The sequence below is a fragment of the Crotalus tigris genome, unplaced genomic scaffold, assembly GCF_016545835.1.
Source record: "Crotalus tigris isolate CLP2741 ecotype Arizona unplaced genomic scaffold, ASM1654583v1 scf7180000017545.3456711, whole genome shotgun sequence".
In the NCBI taxonomy this organism is placed as follows: domain Eukaryota; kingdom Metazoa; phylum Chordata; class Lepidosauria; order Squamata; family Viperidae; genus Crotalus; species Crotalus tigris.
The window spans coordinates 453,606-472,779 of record NW_024096464.1 but is presented as its reverse complement, the minus strand read 5'-3'; the positions used below and the strand labels follow the sequence as shown (position 1 = coordinate 472,779).

Below are 19,174 nucleotides of genomic sequence, written 5' to 3'. Positions count from 1 at the left end.
TATCTACTCAAATTTGCATGCTTCTGAACTGCTAGGTTAGCAGGAGCTGGGGTAAGAATGGGAGCTCATCCCATCATGTGGTGCTCGGGTCTCAAACCTGGGCTGCCAGCTTTCCAGCCAACTATCTCAATGTCTTAACTGCTGAGCCACTGTGCCTTCTAGCTCAAAGGCCTCCAACCTTTCCGGGCTCGCAGACTGGAAAGAAGGAGAGCAGCTTCAAAATTGGTATGTGCGTGTGTGCAACTCATTCATGCAAGCCGCATGCACTGGTGCCGTACGCATGTGTGAATGGCCGCGCATCCCTCATGATGGCTAGCAGGTCCATTTGCACATGCACAAATGGGCCACACAACTCACACAGGCTAGTGGCCCATTTGTGCATGCACAAATGGGCCACAAACACCCGCCCCCTCTAGTGTGCATGCACAAATGGGACCACAAGTGCTAGTGCAAGTGGGGGAGAATGCATGTCCATGTGTGTGCGCACTGGCCAGCCATTTCTGTGGCCTGCTGGCTAAGAGCCCGTGGCCTGCTCCCAGGCCGCAGTCCATTGGTTGAGGACCCCTATTCTAATTAACCAATGAGGAAATGCTAAAAACATCAGATAGCTGAAATTCTTCCTAGTGCTTCCTTCACTGTGTTTACTTTTCATACTGAAGACAAAGAGTTATTGCTGTTGAGAACAACAACAGAAACTAGCCTTTAATCAGGGATGTTGCAAAGCTGCCTACCTGAGGAGCAAGAAGCCATAGGGCAGTGATGACAAACCTTTTAGAGACCGAGTGCCCAAACTGCAACCCAAAACCCACTTATGCATCATCGGGTGCCGGGTGGGTGTGGCCCATTGGCTGGGTGTGGCCCATTGGGTGGGCACGGCTATGGTGGTAATGGCAAACTGGGTGGGACTAAAAAGCTCAATCAATCAATTCCAACTTTGCAAGATCTTTTTTTCCTGCGAGAAGTGAAATTGATTGATTGAACTTTTTTTTTTTTGCACTTGGCAGCAGAGGCCTAAAGTGAAAAGGTTTTATAAAACCCAGCTGAACGCCTAGGACTGGGGCAACGGCGTGCGTGCCCACAGAGAGGGCTCTAAGTGCCGCCTCTGGCACCTATGCCATAGGTTTGCCACCACTGCCATACTTTCACTTTGAGAAAGGACATCATAGGGCGTGGCTTGCCTCTTCGCATTTCTCCAGCATTTTCATTCAAGATTTGTAGGTTTTATTAGAAGCAGCAGACTGCTTAGCTACTGCAAGGGGGTGCCAATTCTTAATAGGGAACACTTTGGACTGTAGTGTTTTCTTGTGTCTTGATTTTATTTAATACTGATAATTGTATGCCACTTCCCATTAAACAACACACATACACACACACACACACCCAAAAACAAAACAAAACAAAACAAAACCCCTAGAAGCAGCTTTAAGTCATCCAATATGAAACAACCATGTAGGAAAAAAAGTTGAGAAAGTTTTTACAATGTTATGTACCACCCTTGCTTTCTACTTTTTAAAGAAACATACAAGGGAACTGCACCACCTTTTGGTTGTGGTTTATTAGGGCTTAGAGTGGAAAGTGGGAAATAGTTTAATTTCTAGATCTGGAGAGGGGTGGAGCATGGAGTCAATTATGATTCACCTGCTTGACTTCCTAAACTGGTTCAAAGTTTTAGTTATGCTGTAGGAATGGTTGGCAATGTCAGATTATATTACTAAAGGACTACCTGTGACATCTGAAGTGTATGTGCCAGCAATACATATGAATTCATCAGTATTTATTGGTCAGGTAAGAAAATTTTTTCATGCCAATTTGCACATTTTGAACAGAGTATTGAAGGGGAATTTTTAAAGTTTTGACTGGATAAATTTGTGGTGGAATAAGGGTTCTGCATTGCAAAAGCAAATGATCTATTATTGTGCTTCTATAGCCTGGATTTTATAAAAGGAAGGTAAGAAGCACACAGATTCTTGACTATTAAAAAGTTAATTATATCAGAGCTCGCAATTTTCGTATAAGGATGGTATCTGGCAGGATCACTATAGATAATAGTCTATTATTCTATTGGTTTAAACTAATATATAGCTAAAATATTTGAAACAATTTATTTATTAGATCCTGAAGCTTCTTTCCCCCCCCTACTTCCCAGGTCTTCCAAACTAAAAGAAATCAATATGAAAATGAAGAAATGAAAATAAACTACCATGGTACTGAAATTCCATATCGGACTGAATGTCAGGTAGTACATAATGCAAATGTATATTGTTGGACTCTCCAGTTAACACCAATGTTTATTAAGACCTAGGAGTTGTATTTCTGAGTAATTTCTCAGACTGCAGGTTGGATTTAACATTTTTATTCTGCCACTGTGAATTCCTTTGTGCAGAGATAAGTTGAAAATATATCACAGGGAAAAAGGGGCAGGAAGTGATGGCATTATAATAATTCTTTCCTCTCCCCCCTTTTGAAGTCTCATGTTTGCGATTTTTGGACTGGATTTTGTGGAAGAAAAGTGGATAGCATGAATGGATGACAATTAGTTCTTCATTCTACTAATGGAAAAAAACCCTGGATCAAAAATCTCCAGTTAACTAAAGGGGATTTTTTATTTGTAGAAGGCTTTTGTAACCAGAACAAACAGTTGCCTGTTTCTGTTGATGAACATCAAAGGTTTTCCTCACGTAGTAATAGTAATAGTAGTAAAGTTGGAAGGGACCTTGGAGGTCATCTAGTCCAACCCCCTGCAGGAAACCCTACACCATTTCGGACAGAGGCTGTCCAGTCTCTTCTTAAAAACTTCCAGTGTTGGAGCATTCACCGCTTCTGGAGGCAGGTTGTTCCACTGATTAATTGTTCTCACTGTCAGGAAGTTTCTCCTTAGTTCTAAGTTGCTTCTCTCTTTGATTAGTTTCCACCCGTTGCTTCTTGTCCTGCCTTCAGGTGCTTTGGAAAATAGCTTGATTCCCTCTTCTTTATGGCAGCCCCTGAGATATTGGAATACTGCTATCATGTCCCCCCTTGTCCTTCTCTTTGTTAAACTAGACATACCCAATTCTTACTCCATTCTTTTAGCATTCCATTTTTTAAGATGATGCTCTCTAGCCAACAATGGCCCTGTTGGATGGGGAGGATGGAAAGGGTGATTCAGCCCAATTGGATGTCAGTTAATTGGAGAAGACAGTAATGGAGGAAATGCAATTCTTCTGTCCTCTCCTCTATTTCCTGCAGGGCAAGGGTACAAGGGATACAAATGGCAAGTGTTGCATGCATTCCAGTTCATGTTCCAGGTTACAAACCATGCTGTTCCCATAAATTCTATGTGTTGTGATTATAACTCTGGTGTTTATACTAGGAGGCATGTTAGATATCACATTTCTTCCTTAGATTTTCACAAAGATCTTTCCAGACCTAAAATTATTGCCAGTGAACATAAAGAAGGGGAACACTGCTATAATCCTAACACCTTGAATATTCCTATGTGCATGTAGACTAAGCAGATATAAGGCACTTCAGCCATTAAAAGTGGCATTTTAATATTAGCGAATTCAAATAGAATTGAAGAGACTTATGTCTGAAACTGGAGAGCTGTTTCCTATCAATACAGTCTAGATTATCAAGGAAATTTGCCAAAAATTGGTATCTTGAGCATATGGACATAGCTTATATACAAGTTACTTACATTAAGCTCTCTGCCCATTCTGTGTGTAAACTTAAGAGGAAAGGTGGTGGTAAATACTGTTAAGTTATTTATGCCATTATTTGGGAAATCTTTAGGTCAAAACACCAGCAGATGAAGAAAACACAAGAAGTGTTGAATGTAATACAACAGAGAGCTGCTTTTGCGATGAAGTTTCATTGCAGGTCAGTATAATTCTTGAAAATTTTCTGATAACATTAAGAATGTTTAGTTCTCCCCCATAGGACAATGGTAAATACTATTAAAGTTATTTATGTCATTATTTGGGAAAACTTTAGGTCGAAACACCATCAGATAAAGACAACACAGGAAATGTTGAATGTAACAGCAGGGAGAGCCATCCTTCCTATGAAGCTTCAATGCAGGTTAGTATAATTCTTGATGGTATTATGAAAAGATTTTCTGGTAACATTAAGAAAGTTTAATTCTTCCTTCTTATATACTTTATGGAATTCTCCATTCTTCATCATATACAAAATATTTTGATTAAATGGTAAATAGGGGGAAAAGAATGATTGTTTAGAGAGAAATGACACATTGCATTCCTTCTTATGTGTCAACAATGGAATGTACCTTTTCCTCAAACAGACTTCCCCTGTTTCAAAAACTACCCTGTTTGAGAATGCTGGCAGTTATAATTCAACATAACCAGAGGGCTTTTTTATTAGGCAAGTTTCTTCTTGATAAGAAGAAGAGGTTTTGAGCAGAGGAAACTCAGAGGATAGAAAAGTTTGAACTGTTTGAACTGAACTATTTCCCTCATGTTAGTTGCCTCTATCATACCAGAAGATCCCATATTTTCATAAGTTAAACACTATAGGAGGAAAAAAAGTTGAATAGGGGAGAATCAAAAGGAGAAAAATTTTGGAGTGAAAAAATATTAAGCTCCTATCCCCTCACTCCTTCTCAGTTTAGAACACTTAGCTATTTGTTACCTGATACATTTAGATTATCCTGTAGCACGTTTTGTTTTACAGGATGGGCCCATCCCTAAATGAACAACGACTGCAAGATCCCAGAGATAGCCAGGAAAAATTGCGTTACTGTTTACACTATTGATAATATTTAAAAATCCTCATCTGTTTATTAGAATAGAAATCTTGCCAGCAGACAATGTGTATCTGGTATTTATTTATTTAGTAAAATGATTATTCATTCTAACCTTAGATGCTTTTGATTGTCTAGATTGGAGACTCCTCAAACACTTGCCGCTTCCAGTGGGCATAAGATAGCAGAGTTAACTTAAGCAAATAATTATCAGGAGGAATTTTACCATATAGCAAGAGAAATGGACACACTATCCCAGTGATGGCAAACCTTTTGGTTTCTGCATGTGAAAAATTTGGCAAATGTATTTATTTATAAAATGTATTGGCTGTCCATTTTACACAGGGTAACTCTGTGTGGCTTACAATCATTATACATATGTGTGTGTGTGTGTGTGTGTGTGTGTGTGTGTGTGTGTGTGTGTATAGCACCTGTCCACCCTAGATGAGTTCAAATCACCAGGACCAGATGGACTACACCCCAAGGTTCTCAAGGAACTGGCAGATGTGATCTCAGAACCACTGAACTATATCTTTCAAAGATCCTGGAACACTGGGGAACTACCAGAGGACTGGAAAAGAGCTGATGTAGTTCCCATCTTCAAAAAAGGGGAAAAAAATGGATCCAGGAAACTACAGACCTATCAGCCTGACCTCAACACCTGGGAAAGTCTTGGAAAAGATAATCAAGCAACAAACCAGCGAACACCTAGAGGCAAACAAAGTCATTACTAAAAACCAACATGGGTTTGTCAAAAACAGATCATGTCAGACAAATCTTATTGCATTCTTTGACCAAAATGCATCTCCCATCTCCCATCTCCCCAGGATCTGCTATGTGCCACCTACTTTCAATCAGTGCTCTCTGACAGGCCCTTGCGGCCCACCCAGGGTGGTATAAAACCTTCATTCATGAAACAGCTTCAGAGGATGTTCTCCTACAACCTCCAAAAACTGTGTGAAAGCATATACTGTTCTTGTGCAATGTTTGGCAGCTGTGGAGATTACATAAGAGCATGGCCCTCTTGTGCAACTTCCAGAGGGCACACCCTATTCTTTTACAGCCTCCAAAAATCTCATGAAAACAGGACATTCTTCCAAGAATAGTAGTTGCCAAGTGTTGTTAAATGTGGATGTTGTTGCGTCCTTCGCGAAATGGCAATGACACGAGAAGCAGTTGTAGTCCTCAGGAACTTTATTTCTGTTCAGCATACTGGTTACAAGACGCCGACAACGCCCAAAACTCCCGGCCTCTTATATAGGCCATTCCCGGGTCAATCTGCAACTTTTGGCGCGCCAGCACTCGCGCATGCGCACAAGTACTGGCGACAGCCTGTCTGGTCCCGGGCAGCTTGCACCTGCCCGGGACCGCCTGCAATGCCTCGAGCCTGCTTCCACAGGCTCAGGACATAACACCCCTTCCCCCCCGGCTAAGACTTTGATCATGCAATAATAACATACAACCTCGTGCAAGCATAGTGCCCATACTACTTAATGCCAGGTATTTCCCCTGCTTCTATCAGTCTCAATGTTCTCTCTCCTGTGTGTACAGGAATGTTCTTTGTTAACTCTGTTTTGCCAGTAGAGTTACAAAATCTTCTAAATACTTAGGAGATCTTCTGGCTCTCTGTGACCTCCTTACTTCTGGGTACCTGCCAAGTGCCCCTTGACTGAGGGGTGATGCATACCTGTCCCCCCTGTTATACCCTGGTGATTCCCAAGGACTGTGCTCCAATGCCTGGCCTGTTTGCTTGCCCACCGGGCTCGTCAGGCCAGGGCTTCTTTCTCTGTTTGACCTGGTTGTCCTGCCTAGCTGCAGGCTCTCTGGCCCCTTTAAGTGACTGTCAATGTTGGGCGATTCTGTAGAACCCCCCAGGTCCGTCCAAGACCTGTCAGGAGGTTGTCTGTCCCCTTGTTCCCGTTCTGTCCCCGGGCTTGTGGGGGTTTCAGTGCTGTCCCAAAACTCAGTTGTCCCCTGAGTGAAGTCAGAGGTGTTGTAGTTGGGATTTGGTTCCTCGACCACCTCCCTGTGTGCTTGCCCCCTTCTAGGGACAGGGTTAGTGTCGGGCCAACTAGAGGGAATGTGTGCCAGCTCTCTTGCAGGGTGTGGTTTGTTTGGACGCTCCCGGATATCCTCCTTGACTGGAGTACTGAGTGATGCGGGTGAGTAGTGATTATGCCCCCGGGGTGACTCCCTGGCTGGAGTAGGCACTGATGCCTGAGTTCTAGTTGGGCTCCGTGAATTCCTGTTTGGAGCACTCGCGGAATTTTGGGATGAGCTGTTTGTAGCTTCCTCAGTAATGATGGGCAGCAGCCCGTACTCTTCCCTTTGCCCAGAAGGGTCCCCCTCCCCCCCTGGAAAAGACCCAGGAGTCTCAGTGGGAAGGTCTAGGGCGGAGCTGGTCTATGTGTCGACGCAGGACACGACCATTGTCCAGGAACACCTCGTAGGACAGAGGACGATATTTCGTAATTTTTTCCAGTTCTTTTTCTTCAACTCTGGCATATCCTGGTACAGCGATATCAATCAGCTGTATGCTTCGGTTCTCTACAACTGTGATATCCGGCGTATTGTGTTCCAAATGGTGATCTGTCTGTATTCGAAAGTCCCACAAGATCTTCACCCTCTCATTCTCAACAACTTTTTCCACCCTATGTTCCCACGACTTTTCGGACACAGGCAAGTCGTATGTTTTACACAATGCCCAGTGGATTAATTTAGCAACTTGGTCATGTCTAGATTTGTAATCAGTTTGCACGATTTTGCTGCACTCACAAATTAGGTGTGAAACAGTTTCAACTTTGTCACTGCAAAGTCGGCAATTTGGATTGTCAGTGGATTTTTGTATCTTCGCTTTCATGGCATTAGTTTATAGTGCTTGTTCTTGAGCAGCCAGTGTTAGGCCTTCTGTTTCTTTCTTGATGGTTCCCATCTTAAGCCATGCCCATGTCAAGTTGTTATCACATTTTATTTCAATGCTTTTCAAATGCTGTCCATGCAAAGCTTTGGTTTTCCATCTATTTAATCTGTCATCCAGCCGTTTTTCCTTATATTCTGCCTTTGTTTCTGTTATTTTTATAGTGCTCTCTGTTTTCACAGCCTGCAGCAGTTTTTCTGTACTTTGATTCACATAGTCATTCAAACTTCGTTTTTCTTCTTCTACAGTTTGGTGGATTTGCAATAGTCCTCTGCCCCCTATTTTTCTTGGTAGGTACAACCTGTCAATGTCACTTCGTGGATGTAGAGCATGGTGCATATTTAGAAGTTTACGCGTTTTCTGGTCTAGGTTTTCCAGTTCAGTCAAAGTCCAATTGATAATTCCAGCTGGGTAGCGTATTACCAGGACTGCCCATGTATTAGTTGCTTTAATTATGTTTCCAGCATTCAGCTTTGATTTTAAAATTTTGCGGACTCTCCTGATGTATTCCTTTTGTGTTGACTCTTTGATTTTTCCATTCAAGATGTTATCTGCTTCCAATATGCCTAGGTATTTGTAACTGTCATCTTTTGCTAGTACTTTCACAATACTTCCATTTCCCAGTTCTATTCCTTCTATTTTTGCCATTTTTCCTTGTTGCATGGATAGTACAGCACATTTTCCAAGTCCAAAGTTCATTCTGATGTCGCTGCTAAATAGTTGGACTGCATTAAGTATTGATTCAAGTTCAGTGTAGCTTTTCGCATAAGTTTTAAATCATCCATGTATAGCAGATGGTTTATCTTGTCATGCTGGCCTGAGATGTAGTATCCCAGTTTTGTGTTTCATAAGATTATTGTCAATGGAATTAATGTGATGTTGAACAGTAGTGGTGAAAGTGAGTTCCCTTGGAAAATTCCTTGTCTGATGTTAATTTCACCAATGTTCTCCCCATTCACTGTTAGGGCTGTTTTCCATTTTTGCATATTTGCTTTCAAAAATGTACAGATATTTTTGCTGATTCCAAAGTTTTCCAAACACGCATTAATCCAGCTATGGGATAATGAGTCGAATGCCTTCTTGTAATTAATACACTCCATATTTAAGTTCGTTTTCTGTCGTTTTGCATTTTTAAGTATCATTTTGTCAATGAGCAGCTGATCTTTTGTTCCTCTTAATTTTTTATAATTTCCTTTTTGTTCTACCGGGTACAGACTGTTTTCCATCAGATGACTGAATACTGAATTTGCCAGTATTCTTGTAAAAAGTTTGAGCGTTGTTGGCAAACAAATAATTGGGCAGTAGTTACTTGGTTCTGTGCTCTTTTCTGGGTCCTTCATTATCAAGTATGTTCGACCAACTGTTAACCATTCTTCACTTGTGGCATTTTGAAGCATTTCATCAAACTGAGTGGCCATGCGGTGATGGAGGCTGGTGAGAGGTTTCAACCAGTATCCATTCAGCTCGTCCAGGCCAGATGCACTCCAGTTCTTGACCTTCTTTACTTGTTTTGCAACCATATCAGTGGTTATTATAATATTCTCCATTTTGTTTTGTGTTGCTTGTTTTTGGATATCTTTGATCCAGGAGGCAGTTTTATTATGTTCCACTGGGTTTTCCCACAGTTCTTTCCAAAAGATTAAAGTTTTTTTTAACATGGGAGAACACTAGTTTGGACTTGATTTTCATCAAGTGACCGGTAGAAGAGGTGCTGGTTTCTTCTGAACTGGACATTTTCACGATATTGTTTTATTCGTCCTTCGTATCTTCCAATTTTCTTTGCTGTTGCTATTACACGCTGTTTTAATTCTTCCATGATTTCTGTTATTGTTTTTTCCTCCAGGTTATATTTTTTGTATAAACTATTTTTCAGCTTTTCATTCTTTAGTTTTCCTTCTTTGAAATATTTCAATTTGCTGACATCTCCTCGTAATTTTTTTATTTTATTTTCATGTCAAATTTTCCACTTTGGTGTTCCAGTGGACTTCTTTTTTGGCATTTTATAATCCAATTCTGCAGTTATAATGGCGGCTGTACTGTACACTAGCTGGTTTGTTTCATACAGTGTGGTGGATGGGATGGAAGTTAATATGTTGTTCACAGCATTTAGTATATCTTTCACTCGTTTGCTATGCACTTCACGAATGGCAGGCAGTCCTTTTCTTTCTGTGTTTTCTTTGATGTGGTTTTCAATCTTTTCTTTCAGCATTATTATTATTATTATTATCATTCATCGCACAGTCAGCCAGATGTTCAGACTGGATTTGGCATTTTGTCTACCTATCGAGTCCTTACCCAGGACCTGGGATAGGCAGATGTGGATGTTTGATGGTATTACAGGTATCGTCGCAGGATGGAAGCAGTTCCTAATAAGGCCGCCTTTTGCAATTGACTAATAGCGAATTTGTCAATGCCAATGGTTTTCAAGTGGTGCTCCAGTTGTTTTGGGATTGCACCCAAGGAGCCTATGACTATTGGTACTACCCTTGCTTGCTTTTGCCACAGTCTTTCTATTTCTATTTGTAGGTCTTTGTATTTTGTTATCTTCTCCAGTTCTTTCTCTTCTATTCTGCTGTCTCCAGGCACTGCCACGTCCACTATCCAGACTTTTTTGTCTTTCTTATCGACAATTGTTAAGTCTGGGGTGTTATGTTGCAGGTGCTTGTCTGTTTGAATTCTGAAGTCCCAGAGCAGTTTAATTTTATCATTTTCTATGACTTTCTCTATTTTATGATCCCACCAGTTTTTGCTTACAGGCAAATGATATTTTTTGCAGATCTTCCAATGCACCATTGTTGCTACTTTGTCATGCCGCTGCTTGTAATCAGTCTGTGCAATCTTCTTGCAACAGCTTACCAAGTGGTCCACTGTTTCTTCAGCTTCTTTGCATAGGCGGCACTTACTGTCTGTTGCTGTCTTCTCAATTTTGACTTTGTATGCATTTGTCCTTAAGGCTTGGTCTTGTGCAGCCAGAATTAGTCCCTCGGTCTCTTTCTTCAATTTTCCTGCTCTTAGCCATTGCCAGGTTTTATTATTATCTGCTTTCCCAGCTATTTTTTTCATGTATTGGCCATGTAGTGCTTTGTCTTCCCATGCCTCTCTTCTGTTCTTCATTTGTTCTTTCTTGTAGGCCAGTTTGGTCTCTCCAGTAGTCAGTAAGCCTTCCTGATATACTAATTCCAGTGCATCTTCATCATTGTTCTTCAGATATTCTTCCAAAGTCATTTTTTCTTCTTCAACCATCTGATGTACTTGTAGCATTCCACGCCCACCTATTTGCCTTGGTAGATAAAGTCTATCAATGTCACTGCGTGGATGAAGGGCGTGATTCATTGTCATTATTTTTCTGGTCTGCCTATCCATTGCTTTTAGTTCTGCATGAGTCCAGTCCACTATTCCAGCTGTGTACCTAATGACTGGGATTGCCCAGGTGTTGATTGCCTTCATGGTATTTCCTCCATTGAGTTTGGATTATTATTATTATTATTATTATTATTATTATTATTATTATTATTATTATTACTATTATTATTATTATCTCAAAGCACATATTTTGGTGAGAGAAAAGTTCCCTGGGGATGGGCTCCAGCATAAGTCTGAAAGCTCAGAAGACTAAACCTCTGGTCCTGGTGACCGACCCAGATTGAATCCTGTCACATCAAAAAGTTTCAGGCATTCTCAGAAGTCTCCACAAACATAATGGGTTCTTAATTTTACTGCAAATGTTGTGCTTGTCTTTGTTTTGATAAGTGGCTCTAGAATATTCCATTCTGGTATTATTAACAGATTAGATATATGGGGTATCCCATTCTCTCTCCATTACTCCTATTATACTGAATATACTTCAGCCTACAATGCTCTGCCCTGCTTTTGAAAAACAGTTTACAGTTTTACTAAAATGGTTCTGTGCTGCTGTTGCGAGGTTGTGAGTGTGCTAGTTTATTGTAATTTTTATATAGGCTGGGCTTAGTATTACTGTTTTACAGTAGAGTAAAGTAAACAGAGTAGCAACCAGTTTGTCCTGGTAGCAAATTAGAAGGCAGCAGATTAGAGTTTAGCCCCAATTTACCACCTATCCTGTTGCTTGAAGCAGCTGCTTCATTTCATCTAATAACAAAGCTGGCTTTCTTCCAGAATACTAGTTCATTTTTTTATTAGACCCAAATTATAGGTTCACTGTTTATGGGGAAAAATGGAATAAATCTCAGATGGAAGATATTTAAAGGCTTAATTCCCAAAACTCTTTGTAAACAAACAAACAAAAAAAGAGTATATTCTCTTGGGTGTAGAGGCAACATTCACGTAAATCCATAACTTCTACCAACATTTGATGAATGCTAATTTATTTTATAGTTGTATTCCTGAATTTAGTTTTGAGGCTGAATAAATCTACAAATTTGCACTGAATCCAGCAGAGTAGTAGTAAACAAATATAGTAATAAACAGTGAAAATATATACATGCATTTTTGTTACAATCAGCACTAAAATTAATATTGCAAATATAATCTAATGTGTATCATTTCTTCTTTTCCAATTTCTAAAATGATAACTGAGATCCCTGAAGTCTACCAGCTGAGAATGCTCTTTTTAAAATACTATAAACCAAGGAAGAATGCTATGTTGAGGTCCCTTCCACTAGTGGAACAATGACAAATCCCTTAAAGTGATTAAAATCCCTAATCACAAATGCAATATTTAGGGAGGAGTCACTAATTTAAAAAAAAAAAACTTCAAGATTTTACTTAAATCAATAGTATATATTTCACCATGCCAAGAAAGATTCTTTAATTCTATTGTCCCAACAACAATACCTTCAGCAACAGAACTTTTGTGAGATTTTAAAATTTTTCTAGGTTATATGGGTTATATAGTGAATTATCTCAGGCTTTGCCAGGAAATATTAAAGGTGTTTTAGCCTCTCTGGTGCTTTCTTTTAGGGACCGATTGCTTTTTTCTATATGCTGTCTGTACGGATCATAAGAATAAGAAACCTCAGAGAAGCAGATTTGTGTGAGTATCTCTGAATTACCATTCCACAGCCTGGTATTCTTCAAATACTGGATATTAGGCTGGAAATCCCTGGGTGCTAGCCAAGCTAATTTGGTAATCTGGGAATTGTAGTACAATACATTTGGAAGCCTCGTCTAAATCTTATGGATTGCTTTCAAAGTGCTTGTTTTATTAACTGCTCTGAAAAATTGTAACAGTATCTGTATGAAATATTGCAGGTAGTCCTCAACTAGTTTGTTTAGTGACTGTTCAAAGTTACGACTTTGAAAAAAGTGACTTGACCATTTTTCACATGACTGCTGCAGCATCCCTGTGGCCACATGATCAAAATTCAGATGGTTGGCAACTGGTTGATATTTATGAGGGTTGCAGTGTCCCTATGTGATCACCTTTTGTGTGTTTCTGATAAGCAAAGTCAATGGGGAATCCTGATTCACTTAACAACAATGTTACTAACTTAACAAGTGCAATGATTCACTTAACAGCTGTGGCAAGAAAAGTCATAAAGTAGGGGAAACTCACTTAACAAATGTTTCACTTAGCAACATAAATTTTGGGCTCTGTTGTGGTTGTAACTTGAGGACAGGATGTCATTGGCAGTAATTTATTGCTGCAAGCGCTGTAGAGATATGATACTTCTACCATTGCCTTTGCTGAAAACTTTGAATTTGTTGTTGTTGTTGTTGTCAATGAGAAATGAAAACGGAGATGCCATTTCCAACTCATGTGTTTGGGACAAGGCTGGGAACAAAATCACAGGTTTTGTCAGTTGCTGAACAGTGCCCCTACATTAAAAGCCATGCAACTTTTTTTTTAAATATTAACAGCATGAATTCCTCCCTCCTTCTCAGTGCTTATAATTTATACTTCAGTCTACTCTTCCCCATCTAGTAAGGTATTTGATAAAGTAGACCACAATCTACTCCTTGGTAAGCTAGAAAAAGGTGGAATAGACAACATCACCACCAGATGGATCTGTAACTGGCTGGCATACCAAACTCAATGAGTAGTCCTCAATGGCACTATATCCACATGGAGAGAAGTAAGCAGTGAGGTACCACAAGGTTCCGTCTTAGGCCCAGTACTCTTCAATATCTTCATAAATGACTTAGATGAAGGAATTGAAGGGGAACTCATCAAATGTGCAGATAACACCAAACTGGCAGGAGTAGCCAACAGCCCAGAAGACCAACTTAGGATCCAAAAAGATCTTGACAAACTTGAACAATGGGCTCTATCCAACATAATGAGTTTCAATGTGGAGTTTACATTTAGGCAGGAAAAATCAAAGGTACAAGTACAGATTAGGCAAGACCTGGCTTAAAAACAGTAACTGTGAGAGGGACCTTGGAGTACTAATGGACGATCACTTGAGTCAGCAGTGTGCAGCAGCACCCAAAAGTGCTAATACAATCCTGGGTTGTATAAACAGAGGCATAGAATCAAGATCACACAAAGTATTAATATCGCTTTATAAAACCCTAGTAAGATCACACCTGGAATACTGCAGCCAATTTTGGTGACCATATCACAAAAAAGATGTTGAGAGGTTGGAAAAAATTCAGAGAAGAGCAACTAAGATGATCAAAGGCCTGGAGACTAAAACATAGGAAGAACGGCTGCAGGACTTGGGTTTGGCTAGTCTAAAGAAAAGATCTATCTATCTATCTATCTATCTATCTATCTATCTATCTATCTATCTATCTATCTATCTATCTATCTATCTATATCTCCCCCTCTCTCTTCCTCTCGCAGATCTGAGCTGACACATATTCTTATTGGGCTAGCTCACGGGTAGGCAACCTCAGCTCTTTTATGACTCATGGACTTCAACTGGGCTAGCTAGCTCTCTTCTGCCCTTCCTGCTTCCTGCTTCCTGCAGAGACGCAGCAAAGGGAGGAGCCCCGCCCAATAAGCTTATCAGCTCGTCGGAACTGGATGAGGTTACTCTCTTTTTTACACACACACACACACACACACACACACACACACACACACACAGAGAGAGAGAGAGAGAGAGAGAGAGAGAGAGAGAGAGAGAGAGAGAGAGAGAAGCTCTGTCTCTCTCTCTCTGCAAATGGCAGAGGAGGCTGGGAGCCACAGGGGAAGGCTCAAAGAGCCACATGTGGCTCCGCAGCCGCAGGTTGCCGACCTGTGGGCTAGACAGTCACTTGTCTGAGATGGTATAGGTTCTCCTGCTTGAGCAGGGGGCTGGACTAAAAGACCTCCAAGGTCCCTTTCTATTCTATTCTATTCTATTCTATTCTATTCTATTCTATTCTATTCTATTCTATTCTATTCTATCCTATCCTATCCTATCCTATCCTATCCTAATCAATGCTTGTTTTTTGTTATGTCACTAATTTCTACAAATAGCATTGGGGATTAAATCCGGTCCAGCACAGATAGTTAGACTAAAAAGTATGCAGTTGTATATCAGGTTATCTCTCCCTCTAGATTAGCTGCCAACTAATTAATAAAACATTGATTGGCAGTAGGGTGGAGGGAAAACCAATGTTATAAGAAGGATGAAGCATTCCAAAAAGTAATTTTTTAGCAGTAACTTCCAGGCCTTCCTTCATTCTAGCAGTGAACAACAATGCAGATATTCTTTCTTTTTTCTTGCACATTGTACTTGTGATATTACTCCAGAAAACATGATTCTATGATGAGCTATATCAGTTTGTCTGAAGAACAGACTCTAGGATTCACATAGAATATAGAAATATAATTGTTTCTTTTGAAAACACGGTTTTCATATTATGGTCAAAGCAAATATCATTACAGGTAGTCCTCAATTTACAATCATTCATTTAGTGACCAAAGTTATAATAGCACTGAAAAAAGTGTCTTATGATCGTTTTTCACACTGATGACTGTTTCAGCATCCCCATGGTCATATGATCAAAATTCAGATGCTTGGCAACTGACTCATATTTATGAGAATTGCAGTGTCCTGGGATCATGTGATCATCCTTTGCAACCTTCTGACAAGCAAAATCAATGGGCAAGCCAGATTCACTTAGCAACCGTGTTACAAATTTAACATCTGCAGTGATTCACTTAAAATGTGACAAACTCACTAAACAAATGTCTCACTTAGCAAAATAAATTTTGGGCTCAATTTATATAAATTGTATAAATAATGGCATGCTTGCAAAGCTATGTCAGAAGAATAGCCTTCCCTAATTTGGTCCTATCCAGATGTGTCAAGACACAATTCCTAGAAATCTTTAGTTATCTTCAACTTTCAGATAAGCTTGGACTGCAACTCCCAGAAATCCCAGACAGCAACCATAATGGTTGGGAATTCTGGGAAACTGCCACATTAAGGAAGGTTGTAAAAAGCATCATGTTTCCAGTAGCTGTTCCAGTGCATTTTACCTAATACCTGGTTTGGAACAGTAAGTGACATTCTCTTAAAGTAAGAAGGCTATATCTGCTTTTTAAAGATATTGTTGCTATTATTGATTTGTTTCACAATCTGCCAGATGTTCAAACTGGATTTGGCATTTTTGTCTGTGTCTGTCATGTTAATATAAGACATTCCCCTCCCCGCCCCCAAACTGAGAGAATCAATTTACAACTAATACAAAGATTAGATAAACATAAAGGGAAACTCAATTTGGCATAGTGTAAAAACATTACACATTCCCTGGGAGGCAAAAGAATAGCCTGGCTACTACTAAAGCTCTGCCCTTTATTGCAAAAAATGATCATGATTCACAGCAGTTCCCATCCTTGAATTTATTGCCTCTGCTTAAGGCATGAACTCTAAATCAATTAGAATCCAACAGCTACATGCTGATCTAGCAAGAAATTCCATTATTGAGAAGCTACGTGGGAGATATACAAGACATATATGAATATTATATCAGTATTTGAAATTATATCAGTATATCTTTACATAATTCCTACATACAGAGTTCAAATTTCAACTCTCCATATTTACATTTTTGTTGTTTTGAAACCTGCAGTAAGCCAAAGTGATTGTTGTGTAAGTTTGAGATTGCCATCATGTTCCTTCGACACTGCACGGACAAAAACTATTTCAAATTGCAGAAATCCAGTCTGGAATGAAACATTCTTCTTCAGGATTCAGAATATGGCTAAGGTGAGGAGCCAACAACTATTTTTTCCAGTAAGATGCTCTTTTGTGTTTACATTGGGGATAGGTGGGAATTTCATTCACACAATATATAAGATATTCTTAGAATAATTTTAGTGAAGCCTAGCATGGTGTGTGAGCCTAGACCAGGGGTAGGCAACCTTGGCTCTTTTATGACTCGCGGACTTCAACTCCCAGAATTCCTGAGCCAGCCATGCCGACTCAGGAATTCTGGGAGTTGAAGTCCATGAGTCATAAAAGAGCCAAGGTTGCCTATCCCTGGCCTAGACAGTTATGATTATCTTGTGCTTTAATATATTATACTGGCAGGGTTAATTTAGTAATCCTTTTGAATGTAGCCTCTGAAACTATTCCTACAAATAGAAATGGAACCAATGTAATGGCAGGCCCCAACCTTAATTCTTGGAGATAGCCCAAGAAAATGTCATAATATTTTAACAATGATTAACAATATATTATCAATATATCTTAACAATAATTATGGTTAACAATATCATAAGGCACTAAGAAATCAAGCAAGATTTAAAAAATCATGTTCCTTCTATCTCTCTCCCTCAAGAGATTATTAAGGCGAGCATGGCTGATTCTGATCCCAAACTAGGCCTAAACTCTGACTAAAAAGAGGCAAGGTAATTTATGCCTTTCACTGTCATTTAGAATTTTACACCCTCCAAGTCTTGAGACCTTGTTTCAAAATGGGCATCTATGAATCATAATAGATTAACTTCTAGTCCCAAGGAGAGCTTTTTCAGGGTTGGGCTTATCACTGCCAGAAACTTAACTTTATCCATGTGTTTGCCACACTTGAGATCTATCCAGAAATCTTTACCCCTATCTCTAATAAGCCAGGATGTTCAAAGGAAGAAAGTCATTGCTAGGACTGAAATTTATAACCATGTGGTCTATGTCCTCAGTTCTTTATTACCTCACAGTAGATATGATTGTGTTCCCAAACACGTTTTTGGTCGATCTCATGGCAAATCTTGTATTGTCTGTCTCTTGACTTATTTAATAAAATGGAACTTCCCAGGAATAATGGCAATCCTTTACAGAGGGAACACTTAAAACCAATTGTATAAATAATGTTGTATTCTTCCATTCCCTTATGTCAACAAGGATCTAGACAGGATCTTCAGTTTTATTTCTGGAAATTCTCACAGAATATTTAAGAATGAATCAGAACCTTTGAACAAATTAATCCCATGACATTAAACTTCACTAGATAGTAAAGTTCACCATGATAACAGGATAGCTGTATTCATCCATCCTCCAATCCTTTTCCCTATTCATCTCCTTACAACACAAGGTGAGAACTAACTGAGGCTATATCTTACCTTATGTACTGATCTTATCACAGTTTGAGACAAATCCATGGTGGTTGTGAAGGCTATGAAATACCAAACTTGTGGAAAAATCTCAGCATTAACAATTAAGACAAATCATTGTCTTTTTTTTTTGATATCATATTTGAGACCATTTCAGAGAAACCATAAGCAACAAGATCAGCGGTGGAATTCAGTCAGTTTGCACCACTTCGGCAGAACTGGTAGCTAATTTTTTGTTGCCCAGGCCCAGAATGGACTTCTGGAAGCGGCATCCACACAGAAAACTGGTTGTTCACATATTTGAATCCCACCACTGAACAAGATGAACAATATGCAATCAGTTTTTGCAGTGCATCTCATTGATTCATTGCTGGGAGTTTACAGCCCTCCCCTATTCAGAAATGGCATATTTATGGTCCAAACCTTGATTGAGAAATAAGATAGAGTTGATTGGATCTAATTCATCCAGTTTACTCATTTGGACCCATTGATGTCACAGTGACCTACTCATCCATACTGAATTCTTTAACTGGTGTTTAGCAGGATATAGGATATGGAGGGAGCATAAAATATGCCTCAGGTATCTGATAGATGAAGGAGGGGCCAAAGAAAAGAAAATCTGTGATGTTTTGTTTTCAGGCCCTCTAATTTCTTTTCTTCCAAATTACCAACCTTTTATTTCATCCCTCACCTCATAACTTAGAAAATTATTATTAATTTTTCAGAATGGGGCCATTCTCCTGTCTTCCCACAAACATTTAATGCATACATACAATAGAAGAATTCATAAATAATTCCATAGGGAGATATGAACAACCGTTCATCATAGGTGAAGCAGAGGTCCAATTGAAACATCTTTGAGCAGAGATAGAACTTTGTACCTCACTTTGGGAAACAATCTTTTCTCGCCTGAAAGTGCCCACAAACATCTTCCTCCAAAATTGAAGTAGTCTATTCCTCACACCCACATAATGCCTCAAAGGGAAAACTCCTTTTCCAGGCTTCCTTGTTGTTGCTCACTCAGGACTGCTTTAAATGCAATTCTGTTGGG

At 39.6% G+C, this 19,174-nt stretch overlaps 1 protein-coding gene across 2 annotated transcripts in view; it reads left to right on the top strand.

Annotated features, from left to right (window-relative positions):
* Window positions 1-1,661: 1,661 nt before the first annotated feature.
* LOC120300015 (cytosolic phospholipase A2 epsilon-like) overlaps window positions 1,662-19,174 on the top strand; it is a 51,279-nt gene continuing 33,766 nt past the window's right edge. For both annotated transcript variants that reach the window (XM_039325594.1, XM_039325518.1), the window contains exons 1-6: window positions 1,662-1,785; window positions 2,147-2,236; window positions 3,772-3,858; window positions 3,973-4,059; window positions 12,597-12,669; window positions 16,647-16,783. In XM_039325594.1, coding sequence (XP_039181528.1) covers window positions 1,696-1,785; window positions 2,147-2,236; window positions 3,772-3,858; window positions 3,973-4,059; window positions 12,597-12,669; window positions 16,647-16,783 — 564 coding nt within the window. In that variant the 5' untranslated portion in view covers window positions 1,662-1,695. The remainder of the gene's footprint in view (window positions 1,786-2,146; window positions 2,237-3,771; window positions 3,859-3,972; window positions 4,060-12,596; window positions 12,670-16,646; window positions 16,784-19,174) is intronic.